The sequence below is a fragment of the Capsicum annuum genome, chromosome 5 (genome assembly GCF_002878395.1).
Source record: "Capsicum annuum cultivar UCD-10X-F1 chromosome 5, UCD10Xv1.1, whole genome shotgun sequence".
NCBI classification, from domain to species: domain Eukaryota; kingdom Viridiplantae; phylum Streptophyta; class Magnoliopsida; order Solanales; family Solanaceae; genus Capsicum; species Capsicum annuum.
Window position 1 is genome coordinate 119235374 of NC_061115.1, and position 20464 is coordinate 119255837.

At 39.3% G+C, this 20464-nt stretch overlaps 1 protein-coding gene across 4 annotated transcripts in view; it reads left to right on the plus strand.

Annotated features, from left to right (window-relative positions):
- The window catches only part of LOC107870850, a 44773-nt gene that overhangs the window by 16094 nt on the left and 8215 nt on the right, over window positions 1-20464 (plus strand). For all 4 annotated transcript variants that reach the window (XM_047413141.1, XM_047413143.1, XM_047413142.1 and 1 more), the window contains exons 3-10: window positions 7579-7787; window positions 9136-9255; window positions 9408-9536; window positions 9618-9743; window positions 16866-16921; window positions 17001-17100; window positions 17239-17356; window positions 17540-17749. In XM_047413141.1, the coding sequence (XP_047269097.1) occupies window positions 7579-7787; window positions 9136-9255; window positions 9408-9536; window positions 9618-9743; window positions 16866-16921; window positions 17001-17100; window positions 17239-17356; window positions 17540-17749 (1068 nt within the window). The remainder of the gene's footprint in view (window positions 1-7578; window positions 7788-9135; window positions 9256-9407; window positions 9537-9617; window positions 9744-16865; window positions 16922-17000; window positions 17101-17238; window positions 17357-17539; window positions 17750-20464) is intronic.

Below are 20464 nucleotides of genomic sequence, written 5' to 3' on the forward strand. Positions count from 1 at the left end.
CTTTCCCTATACTGCTCCACCAGTCTCCTCACCAGGTGGATTGCCTCTGTCGTCGAGCAACCAGGCATAAAACCAAACTGATTCTCCGAAATGAACATGATCCTCCTCAATCTCCGCTCAACCACCCTCTCTCAAATCTTCATAGTATGACTCAACAGCTTGATACCCCTATAGTTGGTGCAACTCTGAATGTCACCATTGTTTTTATATAACGGAATCAACTTACTCCACCTCCAAGCCTCCAAGATTCTCATCGTCTTAAAAATGTCGTTAAACAAATCAGTCAACCACCTTAAACCTGCCCCACTTATACACTTCCAAAAGTCCATCGGAATCTCATCAGGCCCCGTCACCCTTCCCCTCCGCATCTTACGAATATCTCTCTGACCTCCGTAACCTTACAGCGTCTACAATAACTGAAATTACATCTCTTCTCCGAGTGCTCTAGCTTCCCTAACTCAATGCCTCTGTCCCCCTCCTCGTTCAAAAGCCTATGAAAATACTCTTGCCATCTCTTCTGAATGTGGACATCCTCCGCCAAAACTCTACCATCCTTCCCCTTAATGCACTTCACTTGGTCAAGGTCCCGACCCTTCTGCTCTCTAGCCTTAGCAAGCCTATACAACCTCTTTTCCACGCCTTTCTCCTCTAACCCCGCATACAAGCTCTCAAATGCTGCTGTCTTAACAGTCGTAACTGTCAGCTTAGCCTCCTTTTTTCCTACTTTGTAGACCTCACTATTCACCCGCTTCTCCTCTGCATCTTTGCTCTCAATCAACTTAACATAAGCCCCCTTCTTAATCTCCACTTTCTTCTTAACTTCTTCATTCTACCACCAGTCTCCCTTATGCCGTCCTGCTCGACCCCTCGCCACATCCCAACATTTCTCTAGCAGTTTCTGTGATGCAACTGGTAGCCCTATCCCACATAACATCTACGTCCCCTCTACACTCCCACACCCCCAATCCCGCTACTTTCTCCTCTATCTCCAGCGCACTCCTAATTCTAGGCCGACCCCCCCGACCCTTCTCTTCTTGATAATCAAGTCCATCACCAAAAGCCTATGCTGGGTCGAAAGATGCTCACTCGGAATGACTTTACAGTCCTTACATCATCAATGAAACTAACAGAGTAACAAAATCCTAAGGGTGAACTGACTCTGCTAGGACCCAAATGTCAGAATGAACTAATGAGAAAATAGACTTTGAACGACTCTCAATACGACGTGAAAATGTAGCACGAGTGTGTTTCCCAAGTTGACACGACTTACAATTTAATGTGGATAAACTAGACAAACTAGGCACCATCTTCTGTAGCTTGGATAGACTCGGATGGCCCAAATGTTTGTGAATAAGGTCTGGCGGGTATGTAACGGAGCATGCTGTGAAGGAATTTGAAGAGGTAAGATGGTAAAGGTCTTGTGATTTATGTCCTGAGCCAATTGTTTGTTCGGTATTGTGGTCCTGCATTATAAAAGAATCATCAAAAAAGTTTATACTATAATAAAGGGCACGTGTCAAACCACTAAGAGATGCTAGTGTAAAAGGACAGCTATGGACATAAAGAATAGAGTCTGAAGTCTAAAGTGACAGAAGATAGGGGGTTTGTCTTGTCCAACTCCTTTTGGTATTGTTCGGATCCCATTGGCTAAAGTAATAAGTAATAGCAGGAAGAGATTGTGAGTAAACAATATCAGACAAAAGTGATTTGTTACCAGAAATATGATTAGAAGCACCTGAGACCACAACCCATGATCCAAAGGTAGAAGATTGTGCAGTTGGGGCTATTGGTAGAATATATGCTTATTTGCTCGATACTGAAGATAATTATTATATTCATTGTCAGATAAAGATAAATAAACCCATTGATCAACATGAGCATTTTTAGGTGGTTAACCATGCAAAGAATAGCATATTCCCCGTGTATGTCCAAGCCTATTACAATAACCACACTTAGGTCGAGAATAACCTATGTCACGAGTATGTCCAAGCCTTTTACAATAACTACACCTACTCCGAGATCTTCCAAATCGACCTTCCCCTCGTCGATTCTTCATGGACTGTGATGTTTGATTTTCTGATCTCCTCATTAATGGTTCAGATTTAATCATAGGACTAAATCGGGTAAAAAAATTAGAAAATATGGTTCCAGAATCTGGATAAACAGTGTTCAGTCGCCGGAATCATAGATTTGTTATCGAAAAAGCCTCTGAAAATATTCAGAAACTAGATCGGAAAATGCCTTAGTCGCCCCGACGCGTGACCGAGATCTCACGAGAAAATCTCACTGTCGTCAGCGCGTGAGGGAGCGTGTGGAGATATTTTCCGGCGTTTCTTGTCGGGGTTTATTCGCTGGAGATTATCGAGCCTCGTGGTACTTTTGGTTTTCCACAACACTTGCCAAACTGAAGATGACACAAATCGGTCATCGGAAATTGAAGCAGAGTGACCTTGTTTTCTTTTCCTGAAGTTTCTCACCAATGCTCTGATACCATGTGAGAAATATTGGATAAAAATATTATTAAATCGAGTAATTACATTATTACATTGACACCCTTTTTATAGACACTATATTCCAATTCTTTCTCAAGTAGGATTCTATATGTTATTCCTATTCCTACTCATATTCTAACAGATGTAACAACAATATAAGTCCTAACTGGCCTTGGAAGATGATCTGGAAAGTTAAGATCCCCTACAAGGTGGCATGTTTTATTTGGTTGGTGGCCAGACAAGCTGTTTTAACAAAAGACAATTTTGTGAAAAGGGGTTTTAACAAAAGACAATTTTGTGAAAAGGGGTCGACATCTTTGTTCCAGATTGTTTTGGGTGTATTTTAAGTTGAGACAATAAACCATCTTTTTTTTACGTTGTAAAGTGACAGAACAACTCTGGCAGTTTTTCATCAAGTTGAGAGGGATCGGATGGACTATTCCAAGGAATACATCAGAAGTTCTGGCTTTGCTGGAACAGAGATGGCAATTTCTCAGGACACTGGGAGGTATGGAAGATTGTCCTAGCTTGTATTTGGTGGACAATATGGAAGGAGAGAAACTAGAGATATTTTGGAGATAAGAGTAGCACCTTCCAGATTTTGAAGATGAATCGTTTAGTACTCTTTTACTTTTGGAGTATTCATTATTCCCTCAACAGGCAGAGGATTCTAGTGTTCAAGGATGTTTATAAGGTATGCCGGTGGTAGGTATTGCTCTCCGACCACTACTTGTAAGTATTAATGAAAGTACACCTTTTGTGTAGCTTTCTTTGTTGTTGATAGACATGTTCACTTCTCAAAAAGAAAAAGAAAAACTCTATCTCTAGATCCAATAGAGGTTAATTTCTCTTCTTTATTTTTGGCGTAAAGAACAGTTAGTTGATGATGTTGAATCATTACTAGACTTTTTGGTCTCTTTGTAAGTTTTGTTCGAGGCTGTATCTGTAGCTATGATATACCAGGCCTGTTTAGGGTGCTGATGAATCTAACTTGTTACCAATTTCGAAAAAAAAACTCTAGATCCAATAGAGGTAGAAATATCTATAATTGCAAAGATCAACCCAGAAGAAGAAGAAAGAGAGACCGAAAGAAGAAGGGTCGTATATTGGTGAATTGGATGATTTATTTAAAGTGTTAAGAGTATGCTATAGAGGTAACACTATTTGATGATGAATTGACAATGCCCATTTGGAGGTACCTCTTTTACCATGGTACGACAAGTTTATGGGATGATCGAAGAATGTTAGTCATCTTGAACATTTGCAATCTCTAGACGAGTTCAGAGAAATATAATCAAGGTGAGCAAGCAATTAGGGGTAATTACAGGATGTTTTGGGCATGAGATTCTAGATATGCTAATAAAGATGGAGCAATGGAGAATTCATAGATTACAAAACCTGAGCCCAAAGCCAAAAACCAGCAAGTAGAAGAAGAATCAACTGAAATCGGTAAAGTTACACTGTAGTCTGAATTCTGATAGTAATAAGGGGGAAGGGAGGGGGAGGAAGTGCAAAGATATTAGGGGGTTGAACGAGCCAAGCAAGAGGAGGGACATTAAAGTTCTAGTACGACATGGGAAGGCTAATATTGTGTGCTTTCAAGAGACAAAGATTGGGAATTTTTCGAACTCTTTAGTGAGACAAAGACGAGAAATAGATGTGCTTCTTGGGCAGAACCAAAGCAGAAGGAAGCAAGGGGGAAAAGGGATATTATGGGACAAAAGGCCGTGGAGGATGGCGGCTGCGCTGGATAAAATTCTGTGTCACAAAAATTAGATATCCCATTTTAGTTAAGGGAGACCAGTGGTTTTCCTGCACAAAGGGCTTGAGGGCTGAGGGCTTGAGGGCTGAGGAAAGATTACCCTTTATCATATTTTCTCTTCATCCGAGTAATGTGAACCATCAATAGAATGATAAAGTCATCCAATATCAGTGATGACTTTTAAGTAGGGTCAGAACAGGGGAGAAAGTCACTGTTCCACGCCTTTTTTTTTCTTCTTCTTATAATACATTCTGTAGCACTGAGCAAAATTAGACGAGATACATTAAGTTGCTACTCATATTTGATAAAATATTGGGATTACACATTAATCTTTGCAAATCAGTCATCCATCCAGTAAATGCAGTGGACCTGGCAGAAATATTGGGATGCAACATTCATACTTTTCCTACCACATATCTTGGATTTCCATTGTGAGCCATATATATAAAACATCTCAGTGTGGCAGGGAGTAGTTGAGAAGTTTAAGAAGAAACTGGCTACAATGCAATCACAATACTTATTTTTGGGCGGGGGAATAACTTTGATTAATAGTGTGTTGGACAACATTCCAACCTCTTTTATGTCCCTCTTCTCTCAATTCAAGGAAAGGTACTTTCTCGGCTGGACAAAATAAGAAGGTTTCCTTGGGATGGCAATAGTTCTCTAACATAAGTTTCATTTGGTGAAGGATTATTTTGCCCAAGGAAAGGGGAGGTATAGTGATTAGTGACTTAACACTTCTCAATAAAAGTTAATTGATGAAGGGGCTATGGAGATATAGTAATGATGAGGAGGCCTTGTGGAGGAGAGTAGTGCCAGATAAAACATGGAGCAGAGGGTTTTAGACACACTAAAATAACAGCAGTCCCACATGTTAGGGGTAACGTGAAAATACAGGTAGATAATGGAGAAAATACCTTATTTTGGCTAGACAGAGGGAATGGCAACAGGGTTTTGAAAGAAGATACTAGGTAGTGTCTGGTTTTGTTTATGATCCTAAAGCCTCAGTAAAGCAGCTCCGGGAGATTAACTCCTGTAACATTAGTTTCAGGAGAGAATGCCATAGACAATGTCACGACTGGAAAACTGAAGAGATGGTGGAATTTATGACCAAAATTCAAGACATTCAGGTGCAACAACAAGAAAAAGACAAACTGATATGGGGCCAAAAGCCAAGGTGGATTCACTGTCAAGGAGTTGTATGAGGAAATGGCTAGCTGAGGCAATATCATGGAAGATTGCCAGATTGGCCTTGGAAGCTAATATGGAGAACCAAATCACCTACCAAGGTAGCATCGTTCAGCTGGTTGGCAGTTCAAGGATCATGCCTAACATGAAGCATGAAAGAAGAGTAGAATAGTTTTGTGCAACAGGTGTTACATATGTAAATGATGGCGTGACCCTACCAGAAAAGAAAAATTGCTAGAGAAGTGGTCGGAAAGTGTCTCACGCGCCGTTGCGCGGTCAATTCTCGGTGGAGGTGACAATCTTCCGAGCAGCACGTGGAGGCGCGTGGGAGGTCGATTCACAATGGTGCTGGTTGGGGTTTGGTCGCAAGGAGACACTAGACCTCTTGGTGGTGTTGGTTTTGCACAACACTAACGAAAAATGAAACTACGTATCTGAGGAGTCACCGAAAAGACGGATCGAACTACACAAATCGGATTTGAGTCGCTAGAAAGATGCGCGGTGCTACACAATATGAGAAATTAGTCGGGAAAGACGCACGGCGCTATGCAACTCAAATATGAGAAAATAGTTCAGAAATATGCTTGGTGCTATGCAAATCAGACATGAGAACGTAGTCGCTAGAAAGATGCATGGTGCTATGCAAATTAGTTATAAAAAAGTAGTCACCATAAAGATGCATGGTGCTACACAAATAAGATATGAGAAAGTAGACACCGGAAAGATGCACGGTGCTATGCAAATTAGATATGAGAAGCCGCCGAAAAGAAGCATGGTGCCCCAACTTTTGCTAACATAATCATTGACCAGACGAGCAACTAGATGAGCTATAACCGTCCGTCGGCTGTGTAAGCTTTTTTTGTTTTTTAGTTCTCTGCCAAGATCGATGAGACACTGATACCACGTCAAATTATAAGAGAAAGATATTATTGAATTGTGTATCTGCATTATTACATAAGACCCTATTTATAAACGCTACATTCCAATCCTTTTCCGAGTAGGACACTACATTACAATCCTTTTCCAAGAAGGATTCTATATACTATTTCTGTTTTACTTATATTCTAACAACTACGACATCCTGGCATCAGAAACAAACAATGAGGAAACGACTTCCAAAATTTACAGGCAAATAGCAACTCAAGAACAAGCAGGTAAAAACATCAGTGAACTTGCAACAAACCTCCTTTAATTTTATCGGGTTTTATAGTTTCATGGAGTCTTCCGTCTTCCACGTTAACCATCACACAATCTTCTGCAGATATTTAATCACAAATTAGACATTCAAACAATGTTCCTTACATAAGACTTGTAAGCGACAATGGCTATAAAAATGAAAGAAATCATAGAACTGCTATTTTTAACATTATACGAGATGAATCAATAGATGCTTAATCTTTTTGCTTGGAGTAACTCTTCTGATGTTATTGCTCATTAGGACTTTGTAAGCTCCTTGGGCAACTAGGAGAAGATATCTGTGTACTAGTCTTTCAATATTTTTGTAATCAATTGCATCCACTGGATATTGACTGAGTGGAATTTTATTTAACCCGATAAAAAAATTGAGAACTTTATCTTCGACTTAAAATGATAATTTACTTTGTATGTCAAATCTGGAATTTTGTGGATCATGGAATCTTTGTTTTCGTATCCATAATGACTGTAATTGAATATGTGGTACTGTGGGTAGGGTGTTAGTGCCTTTCCTATTAAACATTCAAAACAATGTTCCTTACGTAAGACTGAATGAAAGAAATCATAGAACTGCTATATTTAACATTATGCCAGATGAATCAATAGATGCTTAATATTTTTGCTTGGAGTAACGCTCTGATGTTATTGCTCATTAGGACTTTGTTAGCTCCTTGAGCAACTAGGAGAAGATATCTCTGTACTAGTCTTGCTATATTTTTATAATCGATTGCATCCACTGGATATTGATTTAATATAATTTTATTTAACCCGATAAAAAAGTTGAGAACTTTATCTTCGACTTAAAATGATAATTTTCTTTGTACATCACATATGGAATTTTGTGGATCATGGAATCTTTGTTTTCGTATCCATGATGACTGTAATTGAATATGTGGTATTGTGGGTAGGGTGTCACGGCCTTTCCTTTTTGTTGTTTGACAGGGGGAAGAAGTTTTGGCTGTCCCACAAATGCAGGTGGTGCAGGGACATTCTACGATGCTGTTCCTCGAAGACTCATTGTTAACAATCACGACTTGTTGACAGATACTGATACACTTCTGTTCGAGTTTCCGAATCACCCTCTGTGGACAAACATTTATATTCAAGATCATGCACGAGCTACTGTTCCTTTACTTTGGAGTCGTCTACAGGTCCATCATATCTTCTGTTCGTGTGACAAGTACTACTAATTATAACATAGTCGGGTATTTTGCCTCTGTCAGAATGAATTTGGGATTTGGCAGATGTCGAAGCAGTGGGTTGACTGTCCAGACTGTATCTAGCCTTTTTCTCACTGAAAACTTTCAAGTAACTTGGGCATGTTGTGGCATTTTTTTTTAGTAGTCAAACCCTACGGAAGTAATGTATGTGTAAAAATCAACTAAATAAAATATTGGCTATAAATGGAGCTGTTGCAGTCCGAACGACTATGTTTATGGAGCGGAGTGTTGGCCTGTTAACAACTCCCACATCCAAAAGTTAAAGGTGGCGGAGATGAGGATGTTGCGATGGATATGTGGTCATACCAAGAAAGATAGGATAAGGAATGAGATTATTCGGGAGAAGGTGGGAGTGGCTTCGGTGGAGGACAAGATGCGAGAAGTAAGGTTACGTTGGTTCGGGAACGTGATGGGGAGGGGCTCTGATGCTTCAGTTTGGAGGTGTGAGACACTGGCTATGGATGGTTTTAGGCGGGGTAGAGGTAGGCCGAAGAAATATTGGAGAGAGGTGATTAGGCATGATATGGAGCAGTTACAGCTTACGGAGGACATGACCCTTGATATAAAGGTGTGGAGGACACGGATTAGGGGGTGGGAGTACGTCGATAACAGTAGGGGAGCATTCTTTATTTGTGTCTGAAGTTTCTTGTTCGTGGTGTTGAGTGATCTCTATGGTTTCAGATAGATAGTTTTTAGTATTACCTTGTGGCTCTAGTATTATCTTGTGGCTAGCGGTGATAGTTTATTTTGCATACTGTACAAGTTTATATACATTTATGTTTTGTGTTTGTTATATTGTTATTGGTTCTAAGTTGGGGGTTTATCGGAAACAACTTCTCTACTTCACCTGAGGTAGTGGTATGGTTTGCGTACACTCTACCCTCCCCAGACTGGGTATGTTGTTGTTGTAAATGGAGCTGTTATAAAGATGATACCAAATAGACACCCCAAAAGCGGGTTCAGTTTTTCCAACTGCAGTTTTTCAACCCCATTGAGAGGAATTGGTATGAATATCTGGAAGTAGAATAAACACTAGTGTCGCCACTTCCCTCTTCTTTTTGCATTTTCGTTTAGCACTTCCTTTGTCTTTTTTACTACTTTGTCCTTTTTACGCCTTTCTGGGCACATATCATGTTCCAGGAACAGAAGCCTAAGTTCATAATTTGAAAATTGTGTCTGACATTTGTTTCTAGTTGGCTTTCTTCTACTTCATGCATATAAATTTGACAGTTAATCTTAATTGGGCGTGTGTGAAGTTGATATGCTATTTGTCATTTAGGTTCGAGGACAACTTAGTTTATCACATGGTGCCATTTTGTCCTTTGGGCTTGTACATTATGCCTTATCAGAGTTTGAATTGCTGGCTGAAGAGCTCTTGATGAGTGACTCAGTAATTAAGGCAAGTATGTTCTCTAGTGTTTTACCCTCTTTCTATTCCAGTAAAAAAAATGCACAACCTAAAGTCTCCTTTTTAATTGGTCAGTCTTTTTAATTTATTTCTGGAACATATTTGTTGGGTATTGTATTTAATAGATTCTTGCAAATTTCTAGATCTATGGGTCTTTGCGAATGTCTGTCAAAATCCAGTTAATGTTGAACTCAAAAATGCTTATAGATGGTGATGGTGATGCAATTGTTGCAACATCTTTATTTGAAGTGAGCAATTTAGTTGTGCTAAAGGTAACTCTTTCTTTTACCTTACTCTTACCGTTTTAGTTATATTTTCTTTCTTCATTACCCATCAAAACATTTTGGCTGCAGGGATCCTCGGTGATACAATCAAATGCGAATTTGGGAGTTCATGGACAAGGTTCACTGAACTTAACTGGACCTGGAGATCTTATTGAAGCACAACATTTGATTTTGTCCTTGTTCTACAGCATAAATGTTAGGCTCTTTGTCTACTTAATGCTTGCTCTTTTTATGTTCAACATCTGCTTTTGTCTTCTTCTGTCAAAAACAAGTTTATACTATCCTCATCTAAATCTTCTGAACCAGTATTCATTCAGATCTTGCTATTCAACTTGCTCTCAAACCAGCTGAGTATCAGGATATTTCTCACCTTAATCATTGAGTGTTTCATATCAATTGAATTGTTCTGATTATAAAAATCGTTGAACTGTATTTACCATTTTAACGGTTAGTGAAACTATTTGTACCATACTGGGTAAGATATATAATGTTCGTTTGTGTGGCTTGGAGCAGCGATTGAAACTATTCTGCATCTTCAGTTGTCTTCTCAGAAATTTTTCTGTTTCGATGATAAAGAAACAAGTTGACTTATAATTAAACCACATACTAATTAACCACATACTAATTAACCCAAACCAATATACGCGGAAACATTGATTAGGTCTAACATAATGAATTACCATAAAAGGTAGTAAATCTGATAAGAGTGCAGAAGCTATAAATCCCAAAGCATAATACTAAACATCTCCAAGACTAGGTGTCGCATTGTCACGAAACTAGACGAAAGTTCTAGGGTCAACTAATACAAAGTTCCTCTAGTTAAGAAATAACAATAAGATAAGGGACGTAGTGGCTCCTGCGAAAGAAGGCAGGTGGCTCTCCATAAAACCGGATCCTCAACGTTGGAACTTGTGAGCTTTGCTGAAAAGGGCATCCAAAAATGATCAGAAGTGCAACAACTGTAGTATGGGAACGGAAGTGAAGGTGTAGCCGGCAAGTTCCGATGACCGCTCTCAACAAGGTAGTGGCAAGAGTTACTTTGGAAGAAAAAAACAAACTTACCATTACCTGTGCAATACATAATGAACTAAAGGTAAAAGAGCAATAACAGAAATAAAAGCATGTACTTGACAATTATCAACAATCACAATTCAAGTAAACCAAGTAGATGGATTCAACTTAACTAATGAGTTAAAGCAAGCAAATAATCAAGAAATGGAGTAAAGACAGGATCTTTATCACATATTCCACTTCTCAACCTTATTGTCAAACTCATTTCAGAACCAACGTGCACACTGCAAGGGAGGTACCAAGTCAGTGACTCATGAGGGACGAATTCATATCTACAAGCGCTCCTGATCATTTATATTATCTCACGGACCCTATGGTCCTTGCATGTTACCTTCTCAATCTAGGCCCACATTTCTATATCAACTCAAACTCATATGGTCCACACAATGCCTCAAGATGGGACTCCGACGATCCGCACAACATTTTAACATTGGACTTGTTAGAATATGGTTAGGAATAAGAATAGTATATAGAATCCTACTTGGAATAATATAGTAACGTGGTGTCCTACTTGAAAAAGGATTGGAATGTAGTGTGTATAAATAGGGTCTCAGTGAAATAATGTTGATGCACAATCCAATAATATTCTTCTCTTATATTTCTTACATAGTATCAATGCATTGGTGAGAAACTCAGTCAGATAGGTCATAGTGCGTCAATTCCCGGTGATTGTCAGGGCTGATTTGCGTCATCGTCTATTTGCGTCAATGTTGTGCAAAAACCAACACTATTATTAGCTCCTTTGTCAGTTTTTCAATGAGATTTGTCAAACCCCTTTTGATTTTTCTGGCAGTTTAGTATAATTTCTACAACGTTCATTGCCGATTTTGGTTTACTCATATGATTAAGTCTGAACCCTTAATGAGGAAATTAAAATACCAAACGTCATAATCCATGAAGAGTCGACGAGGAGGAGTTCGTTTTGGAAGATCTCGACCTAGGTGTAGTTATTATAATAAGCTTGGGCACACTCATGAGTAACGTATGCTATTCTCAACCTAAGTGTAGTTATTGTAATAGACTTGGACATACTCGTGAAATATGCTACTCTTTGCATGGTTGACCACCTAAAAATGCTCATGTTGCTCAGTCTAACACTATAGGTAATCAATGAGTGTATTTATTTGAAAATGAATATAATGAGTATCTTCAGTATCGATCTAGTAAGTAGATTTTAGCCTCAACTGCACAGTCTCCTACCTTTGGATTATGCGTTGTGGACTCTGGCGCTTCTGATGATATTTCTGGTGAAATATTACTTTTTGTCAAATATTGTGTATTCACAGTCTCTTTCGACTGTCATTTTAGCCGATGGTAACCAAACCAAAGCTAAAGGAGTTGGACAAGCTAATCCCCTATCCTCTATCACTTATAGTTCTGTTGTATATGTCCTTGGTTGTCCTTTTAATCTAGCATCGGTCAGTCGTATGACTCGTGCCCTAAATTGTGTCATACTGTTTCTGGACTTTCTTGTCATGCATGATCGTAGTATGGGACAAACAATTGGTGTAGGATATGAATCACAAGGTCTCTACTACCTTACCTCTCCTGACTCCTCTATTGCATGTCCAGTTACAGATTCTTTGGATGTAATTCACAAACTTTTGGGACATCCTAGTTAGTTCAAGCTTTAAGAGGTGGTGCCTAGTTTTTCGAGTCTGTCCACATTAGATTATGAGCCGTGCCAACTTGGAAGATACACTCGAACTACCTTCCAAAATAGTGCTGAGAGTCGTTCGGAGTCTTATTTTTTTCTTAGTTCACTCTGTTATTTGGGGTCCTAATAGAGTCAATTCAACCTTAAAGTTTCATTATTTTGTTAGCTTCATTGATGATTATTCAAGATGTACTTGAATTTTCTTGATAAAAGATTGTGGATTTTCTTGATGAAAGATCGCTCTGAAATGTTTCCTATATTCAAGAGTTATTGTGCTGAAATACAGAATCAATTCGGTGTCTATTCGTATGTTTTGTAGTGATATCGCCTTAGAATATATGTCCTCCCATTTTCAATGATTTATGACTCATTAAGGAATTATTCATTAGACTTCTTGCTTGTATACTCCTTAACAGAATGGAGTGGAGTAGCAGAGGGAAGAATAGGTACCTCATCAGGACTTGCTCACACTCTTCTCATTCAATCCATGCTCTGCTACGTTTTTGGGGTGATGCAATTCTTTGTTCTTGCTGTTTAATTAATCAGGTGCCCTTATCCGTCATTCAAAATAATATTCCTTATTTAGTATTTCCTCAGTCAACTCTATACTTTCTTCCCCCTTGCGTGTTTGGGAGTACATATTTTGTTCATAACTTCTCCCAGGGAAAGATAAATTAACCGTTCGTGCTCTCAAATGTGTCTTTCTTAGTTATTCTTGAGTACAAAAGGGATATCATTGCTACTCACCTGTTCTTCGTCGGTACCATATGTTAGTTGATGTCACATTCTTTGAGTTTCGATCTTACTTCACATCTTCTTCAGATCGTGATCATCCTAACATATCTAAGGTCTGACCTATATCAACTTTTGATTATCCTACAATTACTTCTACATCTCCATCCATAGTGCCACCAGTCTTACCTGCACCGACTTTTTGAGGAATCTACAATACCTTCTACAACTTCATCTACAATGCCACCACTCCTGACTTATCATCATCGTTCACATACAACATTAGGCTCAGATGATTTTCGTCCTGCACCTGCACCTCACCTGACCCTGCACCTACTACACACTTGTCTTCTCTAAACAACTGGTTGTACTTCAAAAAGGTATACGATCCAATCATAATACTAATCCTCATTATACCCTTTTTAAGTTATCATCATTTGTCATCACCCCATTATGCCTTTGTATCATCTTTGTCCTTTGTCTCCATCCCTAAGTCCATAAAAGAAGTACTTTCTCATCCAGGATGACAATAGATGATGATTGACGAGATGACTTCTTTACATGCAAGTGGTACTTGAGAGCTTAGTCCTCTCCCTTCAGGTAAATGGTTTGTTGGTTGTTGTTGGGTTTATTCCCTAAAAGTTGGTCCGGACAGCCAAATTGATGGCTGAAGGCTCGCGTTGTTGCCAAGGGGTACATTCAAATATTGGGCTTGATTATAGTGATACTTTCTCTCTCGTGGCTAAAATAGCATCTGTTCGTCTTTTCCTATCCATGGTTGTTGTTTGAGACTGGCCTTTTTATCCAATATAAATTAAGAATATTTTCTCTATGGTGACCTTAAGAAGGAAGTTTATATAAAGTAACCAACTGATTTTGTTGCTTAGGAGGAGTCTAGTCTGGTGTGTCGATTGCACTGGCCACTTTATGGTTTAAAACAGTCTCTTAGAACCTAGTTTGAAAAGTTTAGCACAGTAATTCAGAAGTTTGACATGATTCATAGTGAAGTAGATCATTCTGTGTTTTATTGACATTCTGCTCCAAATCTATGTATTTGTTTGGTGGTTTATGTTGATGATATCGTTCATACCGGCAATGATCAAGATGGTATCATTAGTTTGAAGCAACACCTCTTTCAACATTTCCTGGCTAAAGAACTCGACAGACTGGAACATTTTCTAGGTATTGAAATTGCTAAGTCCATATCAGGTATAATTATTTTGCAATGCAAGTATGGCTTAAACATTCTCAATGAGACAAAAAAGATGAGATGTAAACCCATTGACACTCCTATGGATCCAAATACTGAACTCCTGGCACGACAAAGAGAGCCACTCAGTGATCTTGGAAGATATAGGCGTTGAGTTGGTAAGTTGAATTAGCTCATCGTGATCAGACTTGACATTTCCTATCCTATGAGTCTTGTAAGTCGGTATGTGGATTCTCCTTACGATAGTCATTGGGAGGCAGTTGTTCGCATTTTTTGATATATTAAATCAGCTCCAGATAGAGAACTGCTCTTCGAGGATCGATGTCATGAACAGATCATTGTATATACAGATGCTAGTTGGGCAGGATCACCTTGTGATAGATGTTCTACATTTGAATATTGTATTTTAGTAGGAGGTAATCTGGTGTTTTGGAAGAGTAAGAAATAGAGTGTAGTTGCTAGATCTAGTTCAGGAGCAAAATATCGAGCAATGTTGGTTGCCATTAGTGAGCTAGTTTGGATTAAATAGTTGTTGAAAGGGCTAAAAATTAGAGAAATCCGTCAAATGGAACTTGTATGTGATAACCAAGTTGCTCTTCATATTGCATCAAATTCGGTATTTCATGAAAGGGCTAAGCACATTGAGATTGATTGTCACTTTGTGAGAGAAGATACTTTCCAGAGATACTATTTCCAGAGATACTATTACAAAATTGTGAAATCGTGTGATTAGCTTGCACATATTTTCACCAAGTCCCTCACTGGTCCTCGTATTAATTACATTAGCAATAAGCTTGGTACATATAATCTATATGCATCAGGTTGAGGGGGAGTGTTAGAATATGAGTAGGAATATGAATTTTATATAGTAGGAACGAGACAATCTCCCTCAATATCTAGAATCCTACTTTGTAATAGAGCAAGACCATCAATCCCTATTGTTGTGTTTATCAATGTTAGCCCCCCCTTGTTTTGTTATCCAAGCTCCAGTTGTTCAGTTCATTCCTGGTAGGGAACTGTTAAGTCCTACATTGGTTGAGGACAATATTTTTGAAAGCGAGAAGTAAAAAAAAATGACCAAGGGTTTGCTTCTCGCGCTATTTTAAGAGAATATCATAATGAACATTGCACAAATAAATAAGATAACTAAATCAACTAGAACTCAAACAAAAACAATATCTTTCAATTTGAAATGATAAGATCTTTATGTTTGAGATAGTACTACCATATGTTATGTTAGGTTTGAGTTGAAGAAGCAGAGTAGCATAGGGGTCATCCTATTTGCACTCTTTCTGGATTATAAATATCTACGATTTATGATAAATTATCTTGGGTCTATGATATAGGGAAATGGTGAGATTTACGAGGATGTCTCCCATCATATTGGCGCAAGGTGGGTGAAATAGCGGCTCGCATTCGGAGTCTTGTGTGATAAGAAAGTGCCTCCTCGACTTCTTTATCAGAAAAAAGAAAGTGCCCCCTCGACTTGAAGACAAGTTTTATAGAGTGGCAGTTAGACTACAATGGAGTGTCGGACAATTAAGAACTTTCACATTCACACGATGAAGATGACAAAGATAAGGATGTTGCAATGGATGTGTGGGTTTACTAAGATGGATAGGATTAGAAATGAGGTTATACGTGGCAATGTCGGAGTGACTTTGGTAGAAGACAAGATGCGTGAAGCAAGGTTGAGATGGTTCGGGCATGTGATGAGGAGAGACAGGGATGCCTATGTTCAGAGGTGCGAGATGTTAGCCATGGATTGATTTAGGCGAGGTAGGGGTAGACCGAAGAAATATTGGAGAGAGGTGCTTAGAAATGACATGGAGCAGTTACAGCTTACCGAAGACATGACTCTAGATAGGAAGGTGTGAAGGACGCGTATTAGGGTAGAAGGTCAGTAGGATGGGGCCTAGTAGTTGTAGCGTTTCATGGGTAGGATCTTGTTGGAGTTTTTGGGTGTTGTTTGTGGTTCAGGTAGATTGTTGGTGGTATTATTTAGTGTTAATCTTGTTTCTGCTGTCTGGTGTTTCGTTACTATCTGTTTTGTTACTACCTTGTATTTCTTGTTCTTATATTATGTATTTTCATACGTTGTTTGGTCTCGAGCCGGAGGTCTATCGGAAACCACCTCTCTACCTCACCCCTGAGGTAGTGGTATGGACTGCGTACATTCTACCCTCCCAGACCCTAATATGTGGGAATATACTGGGTATGATGTTGTTGTATGATTTATGATAGGGTAGAATTTTGATAAGTATGTGTAGGAATATAGATGGTAGGAACATAAATACCTGTTAAGGCTAAAAGCCTTAAACATAAAGTACTTTCGATGATGGAATTGGATGGGGGCACAAATTCTACCTTTGTGGGGGACTGTGTTATTGTTCTATCAAACAGCCACTTTGTACTCTGTTTTGGCTATGATCTTCTAGTTTCAGACATTGTATAAAGGGCTTATGTCTCCACTTGATCTCAGGTTTTTAGATTTGTAAAGGTAGTCTGAGATTCTTTTGCTTGATTTTTCGTCTTTGGCTAATGCTATTTTGAATTTTCTTTGCATATGAAACTTGAAAACCTAATACAGCATAAGTATTGATTTGTGAGCGTGCTAATGACAGTATTTCTCTATTTATGTGTGAAGGTTGGTCGTGGGTCTGTTTTGCGTGGTCCCCTCGAAAATGCAGGTGTTAATCACACGTAAGGCACAACTATCTACAGCTAGTTCTTTTTGCTGGAGTTATTATTGTTTTCAGCAAGATATTATTCACGATTGCAGGACAATAAGACTTTCTTGTGGACATGCTGGTTGCCCAATCGAATTGATATATCCCCCTGAGGACTGCAATGTAAATGGCTCACTATCTTTTACTCTTCAGGTATTTGTGCTTATCAAGTTCATCACTCAAGGGTATCTTTCATCTTTGTACCTATGTCTGTTTAAGTAGATTTCGGCTTTGACTGCTGTTCTGTATTCGAGATGATCCAAACATAACTGATCTGTTCCATTCGTGTAGGTCTGCCGTGTTGAAGATGTTTTGGTTGAGGGCTTCTTAGAAGGGTCTGTTGTTCATTTCCATTTGGTTAGAACAGTTATTGTGAAATCTACAGGATCAATAAGTGCCTCAGGGTTAGGTATGCTTATCTCCTTTTCCTTTCCTTCATTATCTTTGCCCTTTTTGTAAGCTTTCATGTTGCTGTTGAACAAGAAAATCCTTTAATACGTAAATGGAGCTTAAAAGACCACAATTTTCTATCAATTACTCTATAATCTTATTTGTCCAGATTCAGAGCTAAATGATGCTTTTTTGTATGAAGGTTGCACTGGAGGGTTGGGCAGTGGTGTGCTCTTACCCAATGGCCTAAGCAGTGGTGCTGGACATGGTGGAAGGGGTGGTGATGCGTATTATAATGGCAGCTATATAAGGGGTGGTATTTCATATGGTGACACAGGTTTGCCTTGTGAATTTGGTAGCGGAAGTGGAAACCATAGTTCGGCTAGTTCAACTGCTGGAGGTGGCATAATTGGTTAGCATTTAGAATTTTTTCGTTATTCTCTTTTTTACTTTCCTTACGTTATCCTCTGGTTTTTATGGTTGGACCACCCAAATCAACCTGCAGAAAATAATCTCAAATACAACTCCGTAAATTATTTGAATAATATTTGAGCTATATATGATAGGTTTTTGTAAATGTCACATGCATAGAATATATTTTTTTAATCCAAAATGTCACATGCATAGAATACTTTAATCCATGGTGGCAGATTACTCTTTTTACCATGCTGGATATTCTTGGACTTTAGTTGTTTAATGTTATATTCAAATTTGCTATCAGCGATTAACTGCTGAGAAAGCCTATTCCAGTGAGATGATGAATTCCTTGAGAAGAGATGCTTGTTGCGGTTTACAGTAAAGGGCAAGCTTATACGTGAACAAATCTTGCAGTTGAGGAATGGTCAAAATTCAAATATTTTCACTTTTTTTTTTCTTTTGAGAAAGTGACGTATTAAAAACCAGCAGTTAGGTAGTGCAAAAAAGATCCCTTTACAACAGAAATAAAAGAAACTCTTGATCCTAGCATGACTCTAAACTCCTAGGATATCTTCTGCTTCTATAGGAGATTTCCTTGTACACTAAAAACAACAACAACAAACAAATCCAGTGTATTCCCACCTAGTGGGGTTTGGGGGGTAAGATGTACGCAGTCCATACCTCTACCTCTAAAGAAGTAGAAAGGCTGTTTCCGATAGACCCCCGGCTCAAGGCACGAGATACCACACAAACACATAGTAAAGCACAGTACAAGATTATATATCATAAATACGGCACCCATAAGTAATATAAAACAGAGAAAAGCCCACCAAGTAATTCCCTACACTAGCGACCCAAACTGGCCCTAGTCCTCTGCCCTAATCCGCGTCCTCCAGACCTTCCTATCTAGGGTCATGTCCTCGGTGAGCTGTAACTGCTCCATGTCCCGCCTAATCACCTCACCCCAGTACTTCTTCGGCCTACCCCTACCCCGCCTAAAACCATCCAACGCTAGCCTCTCACACCTACGGACCGGGGCATCCATGCCTCTCCTCTTCACGTGTCCGAACCATCTCAATCTGGCTTCCAGCATCTTGCACTCCACTGGAGTCACACCAACCTTCTCCTGGATAGTCTCATTCCGAACTCTATCCCCTCTAGTCAGCCCACACATCCAGCGCAACATCCGCATTTCTGCCACCTTCATTTTTTGGATGTGGGAGTTCTTAACTGGCCAACACTCCGCTCCATACAACATGGCCGGACGGACTACCACCCTGTAAAATTTGCCTTTAAGCTTGGGCGACACCTTCTTATCACACAGCACCCCCGACGCGAGCTTCCACTTTATCCATCCCGCCCCAATACGGTGCGAGACATCCTCATTAATCTCACCGTTACTCTGGATCACGGACCCGAGATACTTGAAACTATCCCTCTTACATACCTCCTGTGATTCCAGCTTCACTACTACCTCATTCTCCCGCCTCACGTCATTAAACTTGCATTCCACATACTCTGTCTTGCTTCTGCTCACCCTGAACCCTTTAGACTCAAGAGTTTGCCTCCACACCTCTAATTTGTCATTCACACCCCCTACAAAAGCAAAAATTCTCTGGACTGTCCTACTCCTATCTTCAAAATTTCTAGCGTACCTCTCCCTCCAAAAGTTCACCAAATGCAAGCTGGGATGCTTCTCCAAATTCTCCTATTCTTGGCTCCGCTTCCAGCTTCTTTCCAATTACAAAGAGTGTCAACAATCTTGCTAGTCATTGTCCTTTGTATGCCTCTGAGATTGATAAAAATCTTCCATAGTTGATCAGTAATTCTGCAATGTAGGAAGACTGCCTCTTTTGCTAATAGCCAAGAGAAACATGCCACCTTCAAAAGTGTTTGAGCTTTCCAAATTTGTTTCTACGGCCAGATGTTGTTCGGCCATCTAGTATCATATAGACGCTTGTATTCAAACTTACTTTGTATACTTCTTTGTTGTGTCCATTCCACCATAATCTGTCCATCCCATCTTTCAGCCGTTGGAATGTATCAAGAGATTTAAGCAACTCAACCATTCTTGGAATTTTCCAGTCATTCAATCTTTTTCTATCTTCTTCTGAAGAAGAAATTCCACCCTTGAGGAGACCATATGTCTGCCGCAGTATTGTTCTGATTTAGAGCTAAATCAAACATATCTGGAAACATTATTGATCAACTCATGTTACCTAACCACTTGTCTTTCCAGAAACCAGTTCTTCTACCATCATAGACTGCAATGGTAGTGTGATTAAGAAGAATAGGTCACCAACATCTCATAGATCCCCAGACAGTAACCCCATATGGGTGGCTTGCTTCTTTAGCAACCCAACCATCCAATTGCCCATGGTTCAATTTGATCGCCTTTTCCATAGGGAATGTTGCTCATGAGCATATCCCCACAAACCATTTCATTTTCAAAGCTTTGCTCTGGTTCTTCAAATTCTTCATTCCAAGACCTCTCTGTTTCTTGTCGGTTATCAGCACTTTCCACTTGACCAGCTGATAACCCTTTTTGGTTTTGTTTATTTGCCAGAAAAAGGATCTCCTAATCTTATCTAGCCTCCGTACCACATCTGCAGGGATTGGGAATAAAGTAAGCATATAAGTTGGAAGGGCATCAAGAACATCCTTAACCAAGGTAAGTCTACCCCCCATAGACAAGTACTTGGCTTTCCAT